At 53.4% G+C, this 23,035-nt stretch overlaps 4 protein-coding genes across 4 annotated transcripts; 1 reads left to right on the forward strand and 3 right to left on the reverse strand.

Annotated features, from left to right (window-relative positions):
- Nucleotides 1-748: 748 nt before the first annotated feature.
- On the reverse strand, nt 749-3,638 carry LOC107323793 (prolactin-releasing peptide receptor-like). Its single transcript, XM_015883183.2, has 3 exons — nt 3,202-3,638; nt 2,548-3,048; nt 749-1,532 (listed from the first exon to the last, which is right to left on the reverse strand). The coding sequence occupies exons 2-3, from the start codon at nt 2,952-2,954 to the stop codon at nt 905-907; spliced, it is 1,035 nt and encodes a 344-aa protein (XP_015738669.1). The 5' UTR covers nt 2,955-3,048; nt 3,202-3,638; the 3' UTR covers nt 749-904.
- A 925-nt stretch (nt 3,639-4,563) lies between these two features.
- Nucleotides 4,564-6,425, reverse strand: LOC107323794 (nucleoplasmin-like). The gene is made up of 6 exons (XM_015883185.2): nt 6,319-6,425; nt 5,888-5,976; nt 5,678-5,760; nt 5,455-5,574; nt 5,217-5,310; nt 4,564-5,067 (listed from the first exon to the last, which is right to left on the reverse strand). The coding sequence occupies exons 2-6, from the start codon at nt 5,949-5,951 to the stop codon at nt 4,982-4,984; spliced, it is 447 nt and encodes a 148-aa protein (XP_015738671.1). The 5' UTR covers nt 5,952-5,976; nt 6,319-6,425; the 3' UTR covers nt 4,564-4,981.
- A 391-nt stretch (nt 6,426-6,816) lies between these two features.
- On the reverse strand, nt 6,817-9,862 carry ADRB3 (adrenoceptor beta 3). The gene is made up of 3 exons (XM_015883180.2): nt 8,460-9,862; nt 7,892-7,959; nt 6,817-7,498 (listed from the first exon to the last, which is right to left on the reverse strand). Exons 1-2 carry the CDS (start codon nt 9,731-9,733, stop codon nt 7,920-7,922), a joined length of 1,314 nt encoding a protein of 437 aa, XP_015738666.1. The 5' UTR covers nt 9,734-9,862; the 3' UTR covers nt 6,817-7,498; nt 7,892-7,919.
- Nucleotides 9,863-15,485: 5,623 nt separating this feature from the next.
- On the forward strand, nt 15,486-20,004 carry EIF4EBP1 (eukaryotic translation initiation factor 4E binding protein 1). Its single transcript, XM_015883175.1, has 3 exons — nt 15,486-15,708; nt 18,633-18,803; nt 19,590-20,004. The coding sequence occupies exons 1-3, from the start codon at nt 15,561-15,563 to the stop codon at nt 19,619-19,621; spliced, it is 351 nt and encodes a 116-aa protein (XP_015738661.1). The 5' UTR covers nt 15,486-15,560; the 3' UTR covers nt 19,622-20,004.
- Nucleotides 20,005-23,035: the final 3,031 nt, after the last annotated feature.

Consider the following 23,035-nt stretch of genomic DNA (forward strand, 5'->3'; position numbering starts at 1 on the left):
ACTATCCATGTTACCCCCCATATTCACATGGGTTGCCCCACATTTCTGCCCTCCCCTCTGGGCAATGGCTGTGAGCAGCCCCTCCAGCAGGCAGAATTAAGTATGAAAGCAGCAGTTCCGGAGCTGTATCCCTGCCTTGCAGAGCCCATCAGCTATAAATAGCCAGCTCCATTAGGTACACAATGTGCAATCACAGGCGGTGCAAATTGAGGCTCAAGCCCTCAGCAAATTGCACCCAGGCAGCAGCCAAATGAGCCAGGGAAGGGTCAGCACGGCTTCTGCTGCCCGCAACTCTGCATGGAATGGGGACAGCTCCAGGGGTGTGTGGGTCATGGGGACACGGAGCTACTGGGACACCTGAGCGCACCTCCTGGTATCTAAAGGGGCTGGAAGGAAGAAGGGGACAGATTCTTCAGCAGGGTGTGTTGTGATGGGGCAATGGGAAATGGTTTCAAGCTCAAAGAGGGAGATTTAGGCTGAGTATAAAGAAAAAGCTGTTTATAGAAAGGGTGGTGAGGTGCAACCTGGAGACACGCGAGGTCAGGCAGGATGGGGTTCTGAGCATCTGATAGAGCTGTGGGTGCCCCCATTCATGACAGGGGAGTTGGAGCAGTTGGCCTTTAAGGGTCCCTTCCAGCTCAAATGACCCTATGACTCAATAAGGGCACAGCTCCATGCACGCAGGGCACACACGGCCATCCTGCTGGAACACATGGAGACACACCAGGTGTAACCAGCTCATGAGAAATTCCATTCCCAACACTCAATCACAGATTTAATGAAAGTCGTACTATTAAATTAGCACTACAGACATCTAACTACAGCCCAACCAAACGCCTCCCGGCTCTCCTGGGGCCTTATTTCATTCATCCAAGACAATGACATCCCAGTGTTGGTGCCAAGCTCAGAGCACAGCAGCAGCACAGTGGCTGGCAGGGAGGATGCGTGGCTCGCAGGAGAACATCTTACGCAGCTCCCCACGGAAGCGGTCATGCAACCAGGCGTAGAGGAAGGGATTGGAGCAGGCAGAGCTCATGGCAAACCAGTGGCACAGCAGCTGGATGAGCAGGAAGTAGTGCTTGTCGATGAGGTCAATGTCGATGTCGCGGATGATGTTGAAGACGTGGATTGGCAGCCAGCAAACCCCGAAAGCAGCCACCACCAGCACAATGAGGCGGAAGATCTTCCTCTTCCTCACACGGTCAGACTCAGCCTGGCTCTGCGTGGGGTGCCCGGGCACCACACGGTTACGCAGCTTCACTGAGATGCACAGGTAGGACAGGGAGACAGCAGAGAGAGGCAGGATGTAGGTGACAATCAATGTGCTATAAGCATAGGCCAGGCGTTGCTCCTCCTGCTCCATCCAGAACTCCTCGCAGATGGCAAAGCCCTGCTGCTGGAACTCCACGTGATACGTGTGGGCCACTGCAGGGGCCACCAGAGCACAGGACAGCAGCCAAATGGCCCCCACCACGTAGATGCAGCTGGTGAGCGACAGGCGCTTCTTCAGCGGGTGCACAGTGGCGTAATACCTGTGGGGGAGAGCACCCCATAACACCCCTTGAAGTGTGGGGCTGGAGGGTTAGGGCACATTTCTCACCCCAGCTCATCATCACGGCAATGCTGGGATTTCACATGGCTCCTTCCCATTCTGCCCTGAGTAACAGCTGTGTCCCACTGATAGAGAGACTGAACCTTCTGCTTGTGGTCAGGGCACAGCATGGGCTGGAGCTCTAGCCACAGCCAAAGGGATTGGCATGAATCCACACAAGATGAAGCACAGCAACAATTCATGGTGAGGACCATAATTTCCTGGATGCTTCTGTAGTGGGAAGAGCTCAAATTTCTACTTTCACCCCCAAAAAGTAGCTTTGATAAAGAGCAAAAGAACAGGGCAAGCACTCCTCAGTGATATCTCAGCCCACCAGCTCAACTCCACAGTGTCTTCTCAGCTATCCCACCTCAACCTCCCCTGCTTCTGCCTTCCCCCTTTGCTCTAGGGTTCTCTCCCCCAATACCAGTGGATTGGGCTCTGCCTGGCTTGTGCAGCTTCTCTAATGAAGCCATGTATCTATGGAAACAGTTTTTATACATACTATCTCCCCTACCCCCCTCCCAATCAGGTCCTGCCTGTGTCCATTTCAGAAAGCACAAGCACTCTCCATCCAGGTGACAGAACACAATGTAATTTTGATGCAAATTGGTGCAGCAAAGGATGAAAACCCAGGAGGAAAAACTCTCTGCTCTGAGGTGGAGGCAGAAAGCTGCACTGGGGCACCGCTGGAGCCCATCCCTGCTGTGCTTATGATGGAGCTGGTGGCATGGGAACATTGCAGACACAGGCATCAGCTCCCTTGGCAGTCATTGCACCATTACTGAGTTGGGCACAATGATGTTGCTGGGACAGCACAGCCTCCTGTTTTGGATCAGTGGAACTTTTATTCAGGGGCTCTGAGCACCCTAAGCCACACCACCAAGCAGCCTAAGGGGACAGCACCCATCCTGCCCACAGTGAGGACCCTATGTCACCCCCTTGTACCCTCTTACCTGTCAACTGCGATAGCCGTGAGTGTGAACACAGAGACATAGACTGTCATGGGCTGCATCAGGAACACAAAGTAGCACAGGAACTTCCCAAAGATCCATCCCTGTGGGTTGAAGGCGTACGCCAGGGTGAAGGGCACGCAGGTGGCACACATCAGCATGTCCGAGAAGGCCAGGTTCCCAATGAAAAAGTTGGTGACGTTGTGCATCTTCTTGCTCTTGCAGATGACGTAGAGCAGCAAGTAGTTGCCAAAGATGCCCACCAGGACCACCAGAGCATAGCAGGGAATGATGAGGGGTTTAAAGGACTGGATGAGCTGCACACCAGTGAACTGCGTGCTGCCATTAGGGTGGCTCTGCAGGGCCAGCCCATAGGTGCTGGCATTGGTAATATCACCACCGGGCTCCATGGCCTCTTTGGGGTGGCTGTGGGATATCCCAGGTGCCCAAAACCCAGTGGATCAGGTGGCTCTGATGGGCATGCTGTGAGTTCCCTGCTGCAGCCTGCAGGCAAGGGAATAGTGCACGGGGGTCAGAAAAGAGGTGATGCTGGTAAGCAGCCCCCCAGGGAAGGCAGCACAAAGTGGAACAGCTCCATGGAGGGAAGAGAAAGGAGAAAGAGGAGCTCTGGCCCCAAGCTGGGAGGGATGCACTCACCTCAGCCCGAGCTCAGCAGCAGAACACGGAGCGCTCCGACAGCACTGCCCTTGTGCAGGAGGGAATCACAGCTGTGCCAGAAAGGAGCTCCTAATGCTTCTGGAAATCACAAAGGACGTTAATGGGTAAACGAATAAGGATGCTCTGCTACTTTTGCACTGTTAACAGTCCCACGAGCCTGCACTCTACTCATCCGTCCCCGTAACGAGATTAGCCAGGAGCTCCAAACGTCAGGGCTGGCATCAGCCGGGGCTGCACCGCTCCTCTGCTGCGATCCGAGCGCCTGCACTGAAGCGTCCCCGCTGTTCTCCCCCGAAGCCACGCCGGACTTTCGTTTAATCAGCTGCAAAGGGAGAGAGGGGAGCGGGGGGCAAGGAGGGAACTCACCAGCGCCGGCTCTGCCCATAGGGAGCGCATCCCCAGTGCAGCACAGCCCCGCTCCCTGCTCCCTCCCCCCCCCCAGTGAATCATCTCAAACCACACCGCAGGCAAACTTTAATTTCCTGAGCTATTTCCATACATTTCTTCCCACTCTTCCTCCACACAGAAGCTCACAACTCTGACCGTTTCTCCCTGTATCAGCTGCTGTTTCACTCTTGAGTCCGACTAAGTGAAGCAAAACCCGCTCCACGGATTTCAGAAGTCTGTGCTGTGTATTGAATGACTGCACTACTGGTGTCAGCCCCAACCCTCACCTGTACCCAGTGTCACAGTGAGGCAGATGGAACCAGGACCCTCTGTGCTCAACTCACACCAAGGCACCATGGAGGTGCAGAGCCCAGCACCCTGCTCACCCCCCTTTGGTTCCCATGGCATTGAGTGCCATCTATTAGTTACCTGGCAGTTGCCATGGTTATGCCAAAGCCCTCTCTGTATTGCTGCCATGATATGGCCATAGGAAGGGTGAAGGCACCGCCAAGCACAGGGCACAGCTGCAGCCACACAAAGACCAGACTGTTTTGCAGCCAAGTCCAGTTAAAGGCTTATGGTTTGTGCAGAGTAACAGCTCTGTCCCTACACACCCATGGGGCAGAGAGCTGCTTCTTGCAGGACAAGGCACTGCATCACCATCCAATTGCCCTTTACCTGTTTGCTTCTCCTGCCAGCACACAGCAGGAGAAATTTTCACCTTTTAATTGCCTATTTAGAGCAGCAAGGATGGCTCTCACATTAGGCTGGGGAATTAAAACCCAGAGCATGGAAGGTGAATGGGGAAGCATTGCTGTGCTCAATGGGCAGCTTTGGAAACCCATCCCATTGCTGTAAGCCCAGTGTGCCACCAGCTCAGTAACCATCTCCACTCCTCATTCCACTGCAGAGAAATTCCCAGCTGCTATCATGCAAAATAACTGATCTGGGCAATTTTCCTCAATCAGGAGCTTTAATTTGATTATTTCAATGGCTGCTTATTCTGAACAGACTTTGGCTGCATTTCCCTGGGCTGCTGTGAAGGCTACAGCTTAACTTTACTCTGTTTATCCAAGCAATTGTCAGAGTAATTCCTGCCAGAACAAAATCATCATTACGAAGGAAGTTTGCAGACTGATTGGCAAAGGGCTGCACAGGGTGGACACAACACACTCATTTTAAGACTATCCATGTGGTACCACTGCAAGGAAGGGGTGGTGGTGCTTAATGGAATGCTCTGAGACCCACAGCTCAACAGCATCCCAGCAACAGCACATTCAAAACAAGATCTTCTGAGATGGAGAGAAGGATGTATCCAAAGCAGAGGCCCATCGTGTCCTTGTGCAAGAATCCATCCCATCCAGACCTGCAGTTAGTCTCCATCCTGCTCTGCTCTGGCACTGTCCTCATCACCTCCATCTGTATCCAACAGCTCTTTGCACATGGGGACATCTTCCACTATAAGGAGGAGAAGAGTCAGACCCAGCCCCTCATTGTGGGTGCTCCCTGCAGGGCAGGGCTCCCCATCCCCAGGGCTGAAACTGACCTAAAGCCACTGCAGGACCAGCCCTGCTGCCAGCCACCCCCATAACCCAGCCAGAACTCACAGGTAACGTGTTGCCCACTGAGATAGACCGGTCCAGTTCCACACTGCAGCATGAAGGTGACAGGAGGGACAAACTCCAGACCTTTGAGACTGATCTGCAAAGAGCCAAAGCTCAGAGCACTTGCAAACCCACTCAGTCCCAGCCCCCATGACAGAGAGCTTTGCAGGCACAACCTGGACAATTCCAGAGCTAGAAAAAGCCCACAGATAACCCAGGTTAAATCATCCCCTTTGCTTACCATGGGGAGCACTGAGACACGCAGGGAAGCGATGGGCACTGGTTTGTGGTCTCCATAGGTGTTCTTGGACTCCACAGCCACCACGTGTAACTCATCCCTGGCATCGGCCCCCAGGGAGATCTGTGGGTTTGGCAGAGCCCCCATGGCAGGGCAGAGCCCCCATAGCAGGGCAGAGCCCCCATAGCAGGGCAGCACAGTGACATCAGCAAGCCCCACACCTTACCGTCCTCAGCAGGACCAGGTGCTCTAAGAAGTCATCATCCTCCTTCACCATGCAGCTCCGGCTGTTCACACCCAGCTCACAGCCTGTGGACACATAGCTTAGTCCCTGTATGCACCAGTTTCTTCCCATGCAAATCTCAGGGGTGCAGAAAGCAAAGGGGAAAACATCCCTGGTTGCCCCCCACCAATGCACTAAGGGGCTGCTGCTCACCCCACAGCACAGCAGCCGTCCTGTCCTCTGACAGCGACCTGAGAGCAAGGGAAGAGCTGCTCATCCTGCACAGCACCAGGAAACAGCTCCTATGGAACAAGCACCAGAGAAAGCAGCCTTCAACTGGTCTGCACTAATAACAGGTGGAAGTAAAGTGACTTAGGAAATGCCTAGAGCAGGTTCCCAAAGTACAGAGCCAGGGCAGCAGCACGCAGTCAGCTCCCAGCAGCACAGTTTGCTTTCTACAAGAGTTGGAGGCAGCTGGAGCAATGCCTTCTTAGCTAGGACAGCATCACTAAGCAAGGAATAAAACCACAATGTCAGCATTAAAAACAGCAGCACAACCCATAGCGGGGGCTCCTCCCACACTAAGGTCTCAGTGGAAACCAACCCCACCCTCCCAACCGCACACACTGCCCTACAGCCCCCACCTGGCCAGAAAAAGCACTGAGCATAAGAACCTCCCGTGCTGCAAATAAAGAGCAGAGGGAGCCCCGCTGCGCTGTAATTCGGCAATGCAGCGCAGGTGCAGCGGCTCCCAGGTGTTGTTATTGCATCCCCGGAGCTCCTCCGCACACCGCTCGGGATGGCAAAGAGCCACAGCTGGTGGGAGCTGCAGGACCGCCCCGACGGATTTGCTTTCCTCTTTATTCCCGTTACACGTTACGAGTTCCCCGCAGCACCGGGAGGTGGCACTGGGGCTCCGGATGGTCGCGGTGGCTCCGCTCGGTCCCCGCACCCCGATCCCAAATGTGAGTCTCATGGTGTGGCTGTTTGCTGGGCCGGGAGGGGGCACAGAGCCTCTATGGGGCTGCGAGCAGCGCAAGGGCTGTGCCCGGTCCTCGGAAGGGACCCCCAGGCGCTATAGGGATGGGCAGCCCCCTACCCCTTGGAAGGGCAAGACGCTGATGCAGATGAAAGCTACCAAGTGGTTCCCAAGGTTTATTTCACACAAAAACGTTACAGTCACCGTAACACACACATTTTACAACCGATATCATCCCCGAATTCCCAGCAAGGTGGAGCGATGCGGTCACAAACCATTTGTGTACGCACAGCACCCTCGGTGCTGCTGTCTGCTCCCCTGTTCCTACAGCACACAGGAGCTTCAAAGCAAGAGCTGGGCATCACCAGCGCCAGCACCAGCACCCGCAGCAGCGTGCAGGGCTCTGGGGTTTTGCAGCACGCTTTCTCCCTTGCTCCTCTCACGCCTGTGATTTCCACTTGCTGAGGGTACAGCTGTGGCTCCCAGCATCACACCCGGCCCCCAGAGCTCACTACAGACCCAGTGCAGATCATGGAGAGGTCTCATGCCAGCAGGAGACCCTCCTTCCCTTTGCCAACTACACAACCCAGGAAGATGGGGTCCTTAGGCAAGCAGAGCTGCTGGTCACCACGTCCCATGGCAGTGTGTCCCCATTCCCAGAAGCTGTGTTGCTGCACAGAACCTCATTGTGAAGGGCTCAGGATCTTTTTGCTGCTGCCTTTATCTCTCCAGCACCAAAGGAGCCCCTTTGCTCTCCATGTGGGTGCATGCACCAGAGGGTCCTTCCAGCGCTGTCATCCTCAGTGTCACTCCTCCTTCCCCATGCAGCATCTCCATCCCAACATCTGCAAGAAGACAGCAGGAGCTGATGGTGTGCATCCCCCCCCCCCAGCATCACAACAGTGGGGATGCAAAGCCACCAGGAGCGGAGCCCCCAGAAGGGGAGAGTGCAAAGGGGGGGTCCTGGCCTCAGCAGCAGCATGCAAACACTGCAGAGCAAGCTGCTCTGAAGGGGGTTAAGCACTTTGGGCAGCACAGAAACATGTCAGCAGACGCCTGCGTCAGCCCACATGCCCAACGCAGGCACATGGCTGTGACCTGGCCAAGGGCTGAGCTCCCCTGGGGAAGGGGACAGCCAAGCTGGTCAGAGGGGATTGCTGCAGGGACAGGGGTTGCCTCACTGCAGCCACACATTGGGGTCTCCTGTGGCACCACCCCCAGAGGGAATGAACACTTACAGTGCTCCCTGCTCTGCTCCACTCCCAGTCAGACCGAGGGACCCACCGGCATCTCTCTGCTGGTGAACCTTAAATGAGAGAGCACAGAGCATGAAGAGCCCACACCCTCTCCATAACAGCACAACATCACAGTATGGGCTCATCCTTCCTCATCACACACTCCTTTAAAGTGACAAAGCCCAGTGCCCAGATTGGCAGCCTGGCTTCCCTCCCTGTCTGCCCTACTGCACAGGGGCTCCCTGAAGTCATTGGGAGTGAATGAGGGAAGAAGGGAGGAAATCCCAGGAACAGAAACACACTCCTGGAGTCCCAGTAGAGGAAATGAATCTCATTCTGGGGCAATCCCAGAAAGGGACAAAGTGAGATGGGGCTGAAGAGGGCATTAAGAACCTGCAGCCTGATAGAAGGGTTTAGGGAACCCCAAAGGCATTGGGAAGCAGATCCCATTCTATACCCCAGCCCGGTGAGAATGACTGCTCAATAGCTCTGCATTCATCAGACCACAGCCCCATCACCAGCAGCCCCCCACAACAGCACCCTGCACCCCAAGCATGCACACAGTACTTACTCATCCAGCTGCTCACACAGTGTGGTCTGTGTGCCCTGCAGCCAGCACTCTCCCAGCGGCCGCTGCTGGTGGCCACCACCATGGGATGGGGCATTCTCCTCCCTCCTGCTGCTCCCCTGCACCTCACTGTCTTCCCCAGGCCGCCCAGGGGCCGCAGCCTTGCTGTCCTCCATGGGGTCCCCCTGGGGGCTGAAGGCACAGGAGCAGTGCTGTGGGTCCTGAGGGACGGCATGCAGCCAGCGGTCGGCGCGGCGTGGGCAGCAGAGCAGCTTGCGGAAAGCACTCCTAAAGTCAGGACTGCGGCAGTAGATGATGGGGTTGAAGGCTGAGTTGACATAACCCAACCAATTGAAGAAGAGGAACAGCTGGTCAGGCACCAGCGGCCGGCGGAACACCTTGATGATGTTGGCCACGAAGAAGGGCAGCCAGCAGAGCGTGAAGGTGCCCATGATGATGCCCAAGGTCTTGAGAGCCTTGTGTTCCTTGATGGCCAACAGGCGGGAGGGCCGCCGCCATCTCCCACCCCTGGAGCTGAGGCTGGGGGTCTCTTGCAGGAACCTCACCTTGTCCTTGCCTATGAGCTGGACGTGACGTGTGGCCACAGCAAAGACACGGACGTAGACAAAGATCATGATGAGGAGGGGGATGTAGAAGGAGATAATGGATGAGATGATGGCGTAAGTCATGTTGGTGACAAAGTCACAGCAACGTGGGTCATTGTAGCAGCGCACCGCCTGCTCGTCCGCCCCGTCCCGCCACCAATGATTCATGATGGGAAGGAAGGAGATGAAGGCAGAGATGGCCCACACCATGCACACCACAGCCCACGCTCTACCCTTGGTCACCAGCGCCTCGTACTGCAGCGGTGCCGTGATGGCCAGGTAGCGATCCACGGCGATGACGCACAGGGTCTCGATGCTGGCCGTCACACAAAGCACATCCAGAGAGGTCCAGAACTCACACACCACCGTGCCATAGGGCCAATGGCCACTCAGCAGGATGGTGGCTCCCGGTGGCACCACCAACAAGCCCATGATGAGGTCGGCACAAGCCAGCGAGGTGACAAAGACGTTTGTCATGGTCTGCAGCCGCGGAGTCTTGGCGATGGCCACGATCACCAGCAGGTTGCCGGCCACAATGACCAGAATGGTGACGCTCAGAGCGGCTCCCACCGCCCACTGCCGGCTCAGGATGGCGGCCCAGCTGCAATTGGGGATGATGCCGGGGACGGCCGCCCCCCAGGCGGTGCCGTTGCCTGCGGGAAGCGGGGTCATCGCTTCAGCGGGGGGGGCGGTCCCGCTCCGTGAGCTCCTTTACCCCACGTGCGCTCCACGGCTGCCGGGGTCGGAGCGGGGCTCGGGGCGGCCACCGCCGTCGAGGCTGCACCGACGTCGGACTCTATCCGCGGCCGCTGCTCGGAGGAGGAGCCTTTAAAGGGACGGGGCGGCTCCGAGCTGCCCCTCTGCGGAGGTCAATGAAAGCAGAATGGGAGCACCGCCTCCCCGCCGCCCCCTGGGCCGGACACCCCCAGCACTGCGCAGCCGGACCCGACTGTGCGCCCCTCACCCCACCAGCAATTATTCTCCACGTACACGGCTCTTAGTTCCTTACTGTGCACCCTGCCCTGCATCCCGGCTCTTTGCTCCGTGCTCTGTGCTCCTCGCATTCCAGGGTACACAGTGAAGACACCGACCCAACTGCCATCAGCACAGGGATGGCAAAATGACAGCTTCACCCCAAAGAAAGAATCCAACAGCCACTCTTTCACCCCCACAGTTAATGCCTGAACCCTCTCCCCAGCTTCTGTAGCCATTCACTGCTACCCCCTCAGTTTGAGTCAGTGCTGGTGATTTTGGGATCCCCAGACTCCATCCTTAAGGATGCCCAAGGAGTTGGGGGGCACCATCCTGTCTCTGTTGCTGCCCACAAGCCCATCACTGTTCCCAGCACTGCTCCTTCCAAAGGCCCCTGAGCAGACTCCAGGGCGGGTAATTTTTTCACTATCAGCTATTTATACAAATACTGGAACTTCTAAGATGGGCGCTCTCCAAATATGGCATTTTGAAGTTTCAGCCAAAAAGGAGAATGCTGACAAAGAAGGAAAGAAAATGTGTAAAAAATTACCCTGTTGGCATTTCTTCCCATTCATGAGCTGGCAAAACAGAGCCCACTTTTTACAAGCTTCATCTTTACGAGACTGTTTGGGTTCTTCAAAGCGGTCTTGATGCAACCAACCCCTTCAGCTCCAGCTCTGGCTCTAATTGCTGGCACAGGCTGAGCCCTGGACTTACTATTTCCAGTGTGAGGTGTCACTGCACTCAAACGACACATGGCATGAGCAAAATGTGCACAGGGAGAGCCACGATCTTCTTAATGTGATGCCACATATAGCCCCAGTGGATACTGGCGCATGGAGCCATAGGGAGTGTGTCCGAAAGGATAAAGAAGTGCTGTGAGAATGGCAATGGATAACAGAAAATGGAGGCGTTTGGTTGTTTTATTGCATGTTCATGGCATGCTCTGACCACCTGCCTGCTGCCAAGTGGACACCTATGTGAGATCCTTCCTCCTGCTTCCAGGGATCATTGGGAACCCTCCATTCCCAGCATTAACACTTCCCTGAGGAGGGAAAGGGAGTGTCTGTGTCATTTTATTAATGCAAGGGAAGTAGTGTGGCTCAGTGTCTTCATCCCACTTCTACAGCTGGAAAAACTGAAGCCCAGATGGCTGCTTCACCAGCACATCCCAGCACAGCATTTGGCTTCTAGCAGCGAGCAGGAACACACCAGCAAAGAGGTTGGAAATGCCTCTTGCAAAGCAGAGCTCCTGCACAGCCCTCTCTTCCCTTCCTCTGCCACCTCTGCCATGTACCACCTGCACAGCCACCAGTGCATCGCCAAGCAGCAGGAGTCCTGCCAGCCATAGGGACCCATGGGGTCAAGTGGCTGTTTGGAAAACTCTGGGAAAATATGTTTATGCCCCAGATCAGAGCAGCTCCTTTGGCTGTTGCTACAGAATAAACAATGGATGTTTTAAAAATACATCTTTCTAGAGAGAGACGGGATGGATTAGAGAAGATCCCTTCTTGGAGAGAGCGGAATTGCAGTGGGAACAGGCAGAGCAGCACAGCTCGGTGCTCTAAGAGCCCCCAACATCCATGGGTGTGTTTGGATGGGGGAAGCCCTCACCTGATCCCAACTGGACACACTGGCATTGCTGCCTAAGGGGATGTAGAGCTGATTAGCCCCTGTCCTGCAGCCTTCCCCATGCCAAGCAGGCAGCATGCACACAGCAAGCCCTAATGATGTGTGCAGTGCTCATAGGGAGTGCTCAGGTCCTATTAATCCCCTCTACCCCCAGAGGCATACAGCAGATAAGCTGATACCTGGCACTGTGCATGTAGAGGGGAGCGCTCCGATGAGCTTTAATGCTCCACCCCTCATGTTCAGTTTGTAACTGCACCCATGAGCCCCACAGAGCTGGCTATGCCTTGGCTCCAAGGCATGGGGAAGGCAGAGAGGAGGGAAGGGAGCACAGGAGTGATGGGCACACGCCAGCTTCTCCTCCCAGCATCATTAAAAGCAGCACACTGAATCCTGCCAAGCCTGAGTCAGGCTGATGCCACATCAGGATAAAACAAAAGCTTTTTATAGATGGGAACTCTTGCTCTCCCCAGAACACTGTCTGCATGCTTGCTGTTTGAAGAGCAAGTGATAAAAAGCAGCACAAGCCACAGCTGCATCACCACTGCCACTGCAGGCTGGGACACAAGCTGGGTGCTGCCAGCTCCTCTTCCTCATCAGGACAGGAAAAAGCAGAGCCCTGCACAGGGTTGAGCAGAGCAGAGGCAGAACTGTACCCAGTTCAGCTTTGCACCAGTAAGGGATGGTGCAAGAGGGGTGCTAGAGCCAGGGCTGCATTGCAAAGCACAGTGCATCCCCAGGGCCATGTGGCCATACCACCAGGACAGGAGCTGCTTAGGGAGCATGGGTTCACCCCAAACCCTATGACGTGGCATTGGGATGGAGCCCAGGGGTGGGCAAGGGGCTGGGTGATGGCATGGCTGTTGGCAAAGGTCCCTCTCTGCCTTTAATGTTTGCACTGGTAATCAGTCTGGGGCTCGCCGTGCTGAGACATTGGGAATAGTTTCCATATTGGATTCCCAAATCTCTCTTTGAAGTTGTTTGGGATGATCTGTCAGCATGTTTCCTTGTCAGCACATAAACAGGCTGTGAAGGAGATTTAACCCCCCGGTACTGCCTGTCCCGGGAAGGCCGGAGGAAGCACAGCATAAACTCTGAGCTCTCTATAAACTCTTCTCCCTGAGGGCTGTCGGATGGGCTCAGGCAGCTGCAGGAAGTGAAGCATTCTCTGCAGCAAACAATAAAAACTAATAAAAATGGGTTGTTCCTGCTGGCTTCCATGCGAGCTGCCATTTTTAGAATCAAGTCGGCCACAGTATGCTTCAAACCTACCATATCTGCATGGGATGCATGGTGTGCTCCTATCCATCCCATCCCATCCCATCCCATCCCATCCCATCCCATCCCATCCCATCCCAGCCCTGTGGGGTGGGTGGATGCTTCAGGTGGGAGTGGGGTCAGGTATGGAACATAGAACACATGGCAAAGCTTCTGGGGCATTTCCATCCCTGGAGCTAAAGGGATTTGCTCACCTCCGTGTGCTCTGCCAAGGCTTGTTCACAAATGCTTCACCCTCACTCCTGCTTCCAGTAGCTGTTGCTAAAGAAATGGAGGGGAAGTGGGGACAAGTCTGCAATAACAGCGACACGAATTTCACCCAAAAAGAAAAAGTAGTGTGGAAACTTCTGTTAAAAAAAAATAAAAAAAAAGAAGAAGAAGAAGAAGTCAGCAGCAAAAATAACATCTGAAAGCAGCTGGGTTTGCAGACAGAGGGATAAGGATCCTTTGGGTGACAGCAGGGTGATGCCAGGCAGTGTCTCCAGGCTGGGGATGGATCCTGCTTGCCTTTGGGTGTCCAAAACCCCAACAGAGCCCCACTCACATCCCCGTACCCATTTTTATCCTCCTCTATGGCAGCCCATGCCTATCCCTGCTGTGTTGTTTGCTTCACGTGAAGAACAGGGAAATAACAGCAGCAACGGCAGCGGCCACGTCAGACTCAGCTCTCCCATGTCATCACGGCTATTTTTCACCCCACACTCCTCCTGGTTCTGGGACATTTCTCAGAAATGCACTGCAAATGGGGAGAAGGTTCATTCCTGAGTGCTGTGCTGCTGGACCTTGGCAGTGGGCAAGAGCTGCCGGCAGTGGGGATGTTCCAGCATCTAATGTGTGGCTGAAGCCCACTATTGGTGCCAAGCAGCTGTGAGTGTGGGACATGGCACCTGAAAACATCAAAATGGCTGTGCCATTCCCTGCCATGCCCAATTCCCCTGCAAAGCACAAGCTAAGAAGCACCCAGGGTTCACTTAGGGAAGCAGAGCACCCTCTGCACACATCATCGCTGTGATTTCTCCCTTCACAGGGCGGAGGCGCTTCCCATGGGCAGGATGGGTTTGTTTACCAGGGGCAACTTTGATCTGCACAAACAGCCCTTGGGCGGGCAAAGTGGATGTGGGTTTGGCGTTATCTGCACTGGTGATCAGAAAGGAATGTAAACACGGATGGGGTGGAAATGTCAGCAGCACAGAACACCCCCCCCCAGCTGCCTTCCCCTTGGTGATGGGTGGGTGTCATGGGGCACCCGTGAAGAAATACCCAAGATTTCATGACCCACGGGGGTGTGTTTTCCACACACCATAGCAGGGAGCTGCCTCAAATGGGAGAGTGCCAGAGGAGAAAGATTTTCACAACACCCCATTCCTGTTCCAAAGGCAACGATTCCCACCAGTGGCCAAAACAGCAGTTGCTGGGGAGCGTGCAGAAGGGACCTACAAATGCAGTTCTGTTCCCAGTTAGGAAGGCAATAAGGTGACAACCTTCTATCATATGAGGATGATAAAGGCTTTCCAGCTCTTTTGAAGAGATAAAATGCCCCCAGAGATGAGCACATTGTCACCAATGGATACTGCCAACACGAGCCGATGCTCCTAAAGTACATACCATGTTTCCAGTGGAACTACTGCTGATGTATTGCTGTACTGTATTAATGTATTGATGTATTGATGTATTGATGTATTGATGTATTGCTCCCTGCCCTGGTCCAGGTACCTTTTCCCCCTTCTCTCTCTGCCTTTTTATCTTGAGTCCAAGTGGGAAATGAATGGCAGGGAGGGATGAGGAAGGACCATTGTTAGGACTGTGCATTCCTGAGGCTGCTCAGTGCCAGCTCCAACCCTGCAGAGATATTATCAGCACACACAGGACGGACATTGCTGCCAGCCCAGAGCTGTGCCCTGTCCCTCTGCTGGGGCTGGGGGCTCCCTATGACTTGATACCCCATAGGATACAAGGCACCAGGGGATGATAGCCAGACAACACAAGGACTGTGGCCCCAATCAGGATGTGCCCCAACAGCTGACCTTCCCCCACAGCTCCTTGACCCCATAATTATCTATGAACAGAAGGAAATGGCCTCAAGGCTTCATTAAACCTCATTGAGTCGGGGGTCAAGGCTGATGTCAGCCAGCAAGGATGGACATGGTGTTTTCCTATCCAGAACACAGTAATTGATGCAGCAGACAGCAGGGAGAGCAACTGGGCACCAGCACATGCAGGGACAATGGGAGAACTGGGAGGACTGGGGGGTTCTTGAGCACATTGGGGGGTTACTGGAAGAACTGGGGGGGTCACTGGAAGCACTGGGGGGGTCACTGGAAGCACTGGCAGCACAGTACCCTTATAACACCCCATTACTTTCTCATCCTGCAGCACCATACGGTACCGATAAGGGGCACCGCAATCACGGCACCTCTCTATAAGCCCCGCCCCCAATGGCCTAAGCCCCGCCCACCATCTAAGCCCCGCCCCCATTAGGCCACGCCCGTATTCACATAAGCCCCGCCCACTAACTAAGCCCCGCCCCTTCGTTTTCCGGAAGGGGGCGTGGTTTACACCGGAAGCGACGGGCTGGCGGCGGGTAGGCCGCAGTAGCAGCAGCAGCCCGTGACCGGGCGCCATGTCGGGCCGCTGCTGCCAGGGACAGACGCCGAGCCGCGATATCCCGGGTCCCGGCAAGCGCCTGGCCCTGCCCGACGGAGCACCGCTACCACCCGGGGACTACAGCACCACGCCGGGGGGAACCGTGTTCGGGACCACGCCGGGCGGTGAGAGACTGGGGCCTGTGGGGCTGGGGTCCAGCTGAGGGGGCCGGTGTGGGTTGGGGTCTTTGGGGGGGGGGTTCTACATTTATGGGGTCTTTGAGGGGGTGGTTCCACCTTTGGGGGGGGTACCTCCTTTATGGGGGTCTTTGGGGGGGGTTTCCACCCTTATGGGGGTTTTTGAGGTGGGTTCCATCTTTATGGGGGTTTTTGAGGTGGGGTTCCACCTTTGAGGGGGGGTTTCCACCTTTATGGGGGTCTTTTGTAGGGGGGGGTCCACCTTTATGGGGGTCATTGAGGGGGAGTTCCACCTTTATGGGGTCTTTGGGGGGGGATACCTCCTTTATGGGGGTCTTTGAGGGGGGGGCTCCACCTTTGTGGGTGTCTTTGAGGGGGGGGATTCCACCCTTATGGGGGTCTTTGAGGGGGGGGGTTCACCTTTATGGGGTCTTTGAGGGGGGGTTCCACCTTTATGGGGTCTTTGAGGGGGGGGTTCCACCTTTATGGGGGTCTTTGAGGGGGGGGTCCACCTTTATGGGGGTCTTTGAGGGGTGGTTCCACCTTTATGGGGGTCTTTGAGGGGGTGGTTCACCTTTATGGGGGGGTTCCACCTTTGTGGGGGTCTTTGGGGGGGGTTCCACCTTTATGGGTTCAAGCTGAGGGGGCTGACGTGGGTTGGGGTCTTTGGGGGGCGGTTCCTCCTTTATGAGGGTCTTTGAGGAGGGGTTCCACCTTTATGGTGGTCTTCGTGGCCTAAATAGGGCCGTGTTGGGTTGTTGGGGCGACCCTCCCGTTCTCAGGTCACAGGGTGGTGTTCATCTCGATTGGGACCGTTCTTGAAGCTGTTCTAAGAGTGCAAACCTAACGAAGGCAGCATTGTGTTCTATGAGCCCTCCAGGCATCGGTTCTCTTTACAGCATTGAGATGTTGCTTGGGTTAAAATACAGAGAGAAAAGGGGAAGTCGGCGCTGCTGATGCAGGCAGTGTGTTTTGGGTTGGTATTATTTCTGCCACGTCTTCCTTGCCATGCAGGCAGCAAATAGCTGAAAGCACTTATATAGCGCTCACAGTCATTATGTCATGGAAGAGAGGAGATACAGAATGCTTCTCAGCCTGTAGCTGAATGGAGATGGATAATAAGGCTGCAGTGCAGCACGACGAGCCCTCAAGGGTTATTGCTTGTTTGTGCTGCGGAGTTAATGAATGTCCAGAGTGTGGAAGGAAAGCACGGAGCTGTTTGCTGTGAGGGTGTGCAAGGTTGGCAAAGCCCTGGGTTCTCCTGTGACAGCACAGTGCTTCCTTGCCTGGATCCCAAAGGAGAGAATGGTTTTCAGCCCCTTTCACAGCAAACTGCCTGTGTTGAAGCACTGAAGGTGCTGGATGTGAGCCAGCTCAAGCCTGGAGAGTACCAGCAAATGTCTGCTGAGGGAAGCATGAGACTTCCTGCAAAGCTGTTGCTGAAGTCAGGAGGAAGGAGCAGATCGTTTGCTGTAGCAAATAAGAGAATAACTGAGCACTGGCATCTCTGTAACCCCCTTTGCCTGCAGGCAGGGCTTGGCTGAGGGGTGGAAGCAGAGCTCAGTGCCTGCACTCTGGTGATCTGCAGGCTCAGCAAAGGGATGGTTGGGTGAGGAGAGTCCCTGAGAGCACAGGAAAAAGCTGATTTTCCTGTCTGTGGGCAGCAGGGGTTTAAAAAAACACAGTGTAAGGGAACGAGGAGCGTGTAAGAGGTAACGTGACCTTTCAGCATAGCCTGTTCTTTGGTATTCCCTTCATGCTTGCCTTGGCACCACGCCCTTTGCTGAGGGCACACATTGTCTTTCCCCAAGCCCACGTGTGCCTGAACAACATGCAAGCTGCAGCAGAACTGCTCTGTTTGCTCCAAGCCTCATTTGGAAACCTGCACCCCTCTGACACCCGCTGCTGCCCGTCTGCTTGTGCTGCTGTGGGTGTCAGCTTTCGCTTGCACTGGGCACGTGAAACAGCAGATGAATGCATGGGAGGCAGAGCTGTGCCTGCCCGTTATGGACTGTGCTCCTGATACTTGGTACACGAGCTGCAGTTCTAGGAACTGCTGTCCTTGCTCTCGCAACCTCCCTGTAATTTAACACTTAGTGCTCAGGCTAACAGTTGTCCTTATCGAATCCAGGCCAGCTGCCGTGCTATAGTACTGAATTGGATTAGTTCCCCTCCTTGATCAAGCAGAACAACTCAAAGTATCTTATTGGAAAGTGCTTTCCATTGTTTTGGGAACTCATTAGCAGGATGTCCTTGAAAATGTAAAATACTGTTGTTTGGGGTTTATTTAACAGTGCTTCAAAACAGAGTGAGTTTGATGTTGCTGGGCAGATGTTATTGGAGTTTGTTTTGCTATATTTGAGCACTGCCTGAAAAGCTTTAGCTCCAACCAGTTGCTTTTCCCTTGTGCTGGGAGGGAAGCAGAGCAGCAATCCAACAAGGCGGTTTGCAGCATTCCTTCTAGGGGAATAAAAAGGATGTTTGTCAGGAATTCTTGGATGAGGGCTGTGGTCTGTTTGGAGGAATCCATTTTCTATGTGTGTGCTTTTGAGTCTTTTCCAGCACCAGTTCCTTTTCTAGGAATGTGCTGTTCATCCTGGTGGTGTTCCTAGAAAACAACACTGAGTCTCAGCTCTGCAGCTCTCTTTGAGCCTTGCTGTAGTCTGTTGGAGCTGCTCAGCTTCATTCAGGGGGAGCAGGATGTGCTCTGGTTAAGCATTCACTTTATTTTCTATGGGTTTTCCTGTGCTCTGGACCCTTCTAGCTGACATAAGCTCCATTGCATGCAGCATTGCTGGGAGTTTTGGAGTCCTGTGTTCCCTCTTTGCAGCATTAGCTGGTTCTTGGGGGGTGACACAGATCTTTCATACATTGAAATGCTCAAATCTGACTCTGTTGCCTTCTCCTTCCAGGAACCAGGATTATTTATGATCGTAAATTCCTGATGGAGTGCCGTAATTCTCCGGTTGCCAAAACACCACCTTCTGACCTTCCGGACATTCCAGGTGTTACCAGCCCAATTGTGGAGGAGTTAAAGATTGAGAACAACCACGTCCAGAACTATGATGAGAAAGCGAATGTAGGTGGGTACACAAGGACAAGTGAGTGTGCTGTGTGAGCCAGGACATCCCTGTAAACCATGGATAACACTGATAAGTTCTTAATCATTTCACTGTAATTTGTGTTGTTACCACTTAATTAAGCACTTGGGATTAATAATTCTATGGTGAGAGAACAACTGTTGTTCTCGAGATTCCTTCTTGAAGCAACTTGAACCTATCAAGTGTGATTGATAGGCCCGTCCCTAAAAATAAAGGTCTGAACACTCATTAGCTGGCTTCCCTGCTTACCCTAAGCAAAATCTTTGCAGGGTCAGTATTGCTTAATGGTTTTTTACACGCTTATGACCTTTAGTGGCTCACTGGACTCTGGCAAACTGAAGCACTGGCTGTGTGCTGTGTGCTTGCTTGGCTGGGCCTTTTGTCAAGTTCTGTTGTCAGGAATAGAGTACTGCTGTTCACATTGGCATCCTATCGCATTGCATGAGGTAGGTTGACAGCTATACAGATAACTAAGGTATAAAATGTAATCTCTTCTGAGAGAGAAGTTTGGATCGGTGAAATCCAAGTGTAGAAATCACACAAAGGGCATTTCCTTTGCTCCTGACTGTCTGTCTAAGGTTTACTCTGAGGACAGAGCCTGTATTCTGCTTACACAGGCTGTTCTTGATGCCAGATTTGCTTCCTTAATGAAGACCTTAGGTCCAAACAAATGCATTTCTTAGGTACACCTGAATGTTGCTACAGTCCAATATTTGGTGTTCGGTTTGAAGCTCTTAAGACTCTCATATGTTTGCTCCATCTCAACAGGTGAAGAAGAGCAGTTTGACATGGACATCTAAAGCACGTGCCCTGAGAGTGCTTCTCCAGTGAAGAACCAGGACCTTGTTTGAGGATTCCCACCAGCCAGGCTTACAGCAGCCCATGCCTTGAGTGCCTTCCTGTTTCTTGGGAAAGGCAGCTTATTCCCTTCTGAGAACAGAGTATATCCTGTTACAAGGACTGAATCTCAGCCTCTCCGTGTGGGTGTGAATACACAGTGCAGTCCCTGCTGATGATGGGCCGTGGGGTGCCAGGGGAGACAGTCTCAATGATCGTTTTTGTTTCCAGTTTTATGCTTTTGTTAATCATTTTAATACTGTAAAAGTTACAGAAATGCAATATAAGGGAGAAATAAATCATTTTGACTCTCCTGGTATGCAATAAATATTGCTTCTGACCTGCATTTATTCCAGTGTATGGGAACTAGCAGCCTGCTGCAGAATTGGTGGGGTGGTTTTGCAGACAGGTTTAGGGTCAACACTGCAGGAAATCTGTGTGCTCTGAGTCTGGTTCAAGAAACAGTGATCAAAAACTGTCCATTGTGTGCATTCAGATCCTTCTTTTGCCAGGCTGATGTGCAGATGTCCCTGAGGTTTTCACCTTATCCTCTCTGAAGGGCAGAGCCCAGCTGAGACACAGCTGATGTGTCTCATTGAGTTCAATAGGAGCCACTTGCAGCTGAGCAATGCACAGAGTGCCCTGATTGCTCTGTGCTGCAGCCTCTGCCCTTCCAAAACTGCCCATCTTCTCCAGCTTAATGCGAGTGCTTAACTCCCATGTTTCCTTCTCATGTGTTTTTATGTCCCCTTCTCCTTCTTATAATATAGTGGGAAGGAATTAAGACTTGTGAGTTTAACCGGGAGGCTGGAAGTAAATCTGTGTGATTTTTGAGGAAGGAAACTTCAGCTTAGAGTCATTTTAGGCTCTCCCAAATATGACTTTTACATTGCTGGTCTCAATGCACTTGAACAAATGTGAATTATGCAGTAGTCTCTAACGTGTTTCATTGCTTTAGAGATGGTGCTGATGCCTGAAGAGGTGTTTCAAAGGAAAAGAAAGGGTATTAGGGCATGGCCTGAACTTGGGACTTCCTAAAACACAATGAGTGTCTCTTTAAATCAGTCTTAGCCGATAATACTTAAATATCTGCTAATTAAGCTCAATGGTGGCGTTACGATATGCAAGCCTTCAATAACGAGTAACAAAAGAAACAGTCAAAGCAATTGATGCAGATAAAACTTGCATTTCTTAAGATAAGATTGTTTTTTGAAGCCTTAATGGGAACACATTCAATCTCACTGCCTTCAGTGTCACTATCAGTCTTGCAGCTCCACACCAATTGCTGGGTTTTGTTATGAGCAGCTGCTCTTGCTGTTTGCTGTGACCTGCAGCTGGGCCTGACTCATCTTTACATCTAAATTAATATATATCTAGAGGAACAGGCACTGCTGAACTGCATGCAGTGCTGTGCAGTGTTTGCAGGTTCACGTGTGCTCAAAGTTAACCTTTATACAGAACCAGAGCAGCTCCAGCTGTGCTTTCTGGGGCAGATAGCAGGTTAGTTTAGAAGAGACCTCACCCCCGTGGTGTTAATTTGTCTGATCTGGTTACTTTGGGGGTGGACCAAAGAGCTGTGACAGGCTCATGGGATGATATTTGCAGCAATGAGGTGCATGCATTTGGTGCTGGAGCTTGCTTTCCTGCTGTGCCCTAACCAAAACGTTTGTCATTCATCACAAGCCCGACTTTACAGTTAAAGCAGTTGTATAACTGTTGAGATCAGGCGTGGTAGAAAGAGGGACTTTTCCCCTATCTTAAGGTGCACCACCCAGAACAGATGTACTCAGTTATCTGTAAGGTACAGAGAGGGGCAGAGCCCTGCCACGTGCTCGTCCCTTTGGGTGCTGCCTGCTGATGTGACTGTGCAACACGGTGCGTTTTTATATCAGCACAAAAGCAGCTCTGAGGGGTTTTTGAGCAAGTGACAGCTATTGCAAGTAATTCCTCTAAACCCTGGTACATTCACCCATACTCAGGGGGTCACAGTATGCAGCAGTGTGCATTTAGGTGCTAAGTATTTTGTCCGTGCTTGAGATAGTTATGCATCGGTGTCTGTGTGAATATGTAGATCTAGGGGAGCATCAAAGCCCCTGCTGCTCACCACAGTGATGTGGGGTAGAAGGAGGAGCACCTGGCCAGGTGTGAAACGGGGTCTGTGCAGGTTGGGATTCCTGTAGGTTGGGCCCTGGGGCCATGGACACATCAGTGCCTTCAGTGCTGCACCGCACAGCTGTGGGAGGTTGTTGGTGGTGTGAGGCCATGCATCCTCAGCACCCCTTTGCAGTGCCACATCCTTCAGGGCAGGCTTTTGGGGTTCATCTGTCTGCTCTCTAGCAGAGAGCAGCTTGGTGCTCCCAGGAAGGTCCCTTCTGGGTCAGCATTTGCTCCTCACTCACCGCTTTGCACTTGGAGCGGGGACAGGCAGCAGTGTTGGCACCGCTGTGTGCACAGTGGGAGGTGAAGTGGCTGTGGGTGGCTGCATGGCCCAGCTGGGATGCTCCAGGGAGGTATAAGGGGACAAGTGTTGCTTTTCTCACTGCATTTTCCCTCCCTGTCCCTTTTGTCTGCAGCAAAGCAGAGCAGAGAGACTCTGTCCTGCTCCACGTCCCAGTCATGGGACTGGTGCTGCCTGCCCAACTTGAACAGTGCCTTAATCAACCCACTGAGCAAATATTGCCCTGTGCCTTTGATAAGCCCTTCCATCTGTTTGTTCTCACTCCTTCTTTCCTTATGCGTCCAAAATAAACTGGGCTTATCATCACCTCCTGGGTCGCATGCACCCTTGGGCTCTGGGTACAAAACGTGGGGCAGGAGATGGTGCCACAGAGAGCTGTGCCCATGGGAGGGCTGTGGTGGGATTGGAGCCATTGGGATCCTGCATCCCCTCCACCCATCCCTGCCATGCACTGCCCCTGACAGAGGGCAGAAGGGTTGGCAGTGGGATAGGGCTGGGTTTGAGGTTAGAGTTGGTGTTGTGCCCCATAAGCACAGCCTGGCCGTGCCCCCAGGAACACAGGACCCCACAGCAAACAGCACTAAAAGCTGCAGCTGCCCCTATAGATTGACTGCCCTGAGTCTGTCCAGCAATTGATGTGTATTGGGCAGAGCAGCTCACAGATCTGTCCCCATCCCCAGCACTGATACCTGCCACAGCACAGCTTTGATGTCCCCACAGCCACAATCCCAGACTGTGTTCCCCCCCCTCTCTCATGGGGCCGTCTGCCCACGATAACTTTTGAACCCGTGGCTGCTTTCAGACAGAGGTGATGGAGGGGTGAGATGTCTGAGATAGGGCTCCTGCAGAGGGTCTGGGGGCCATGAGGGGCTGCGAGGGGCAGAGGGCAGGGAGCCGGCAGGCGAGGGAGGGAGATGCC

Source organism: Coturnix japonica, chromosome 22, assembly GCF_001577835.2.
Source record: "Coturnix japonica isolate 7356 chromosome 22, Coturnix japonica 2.1, whole genome shotgun sequence".
Lineage (NCBI taxonomy): Eukaryota > Metazoa > Chordata > Aves > Galliformes > Phasianidae > Coturnix > Coturnix japonica.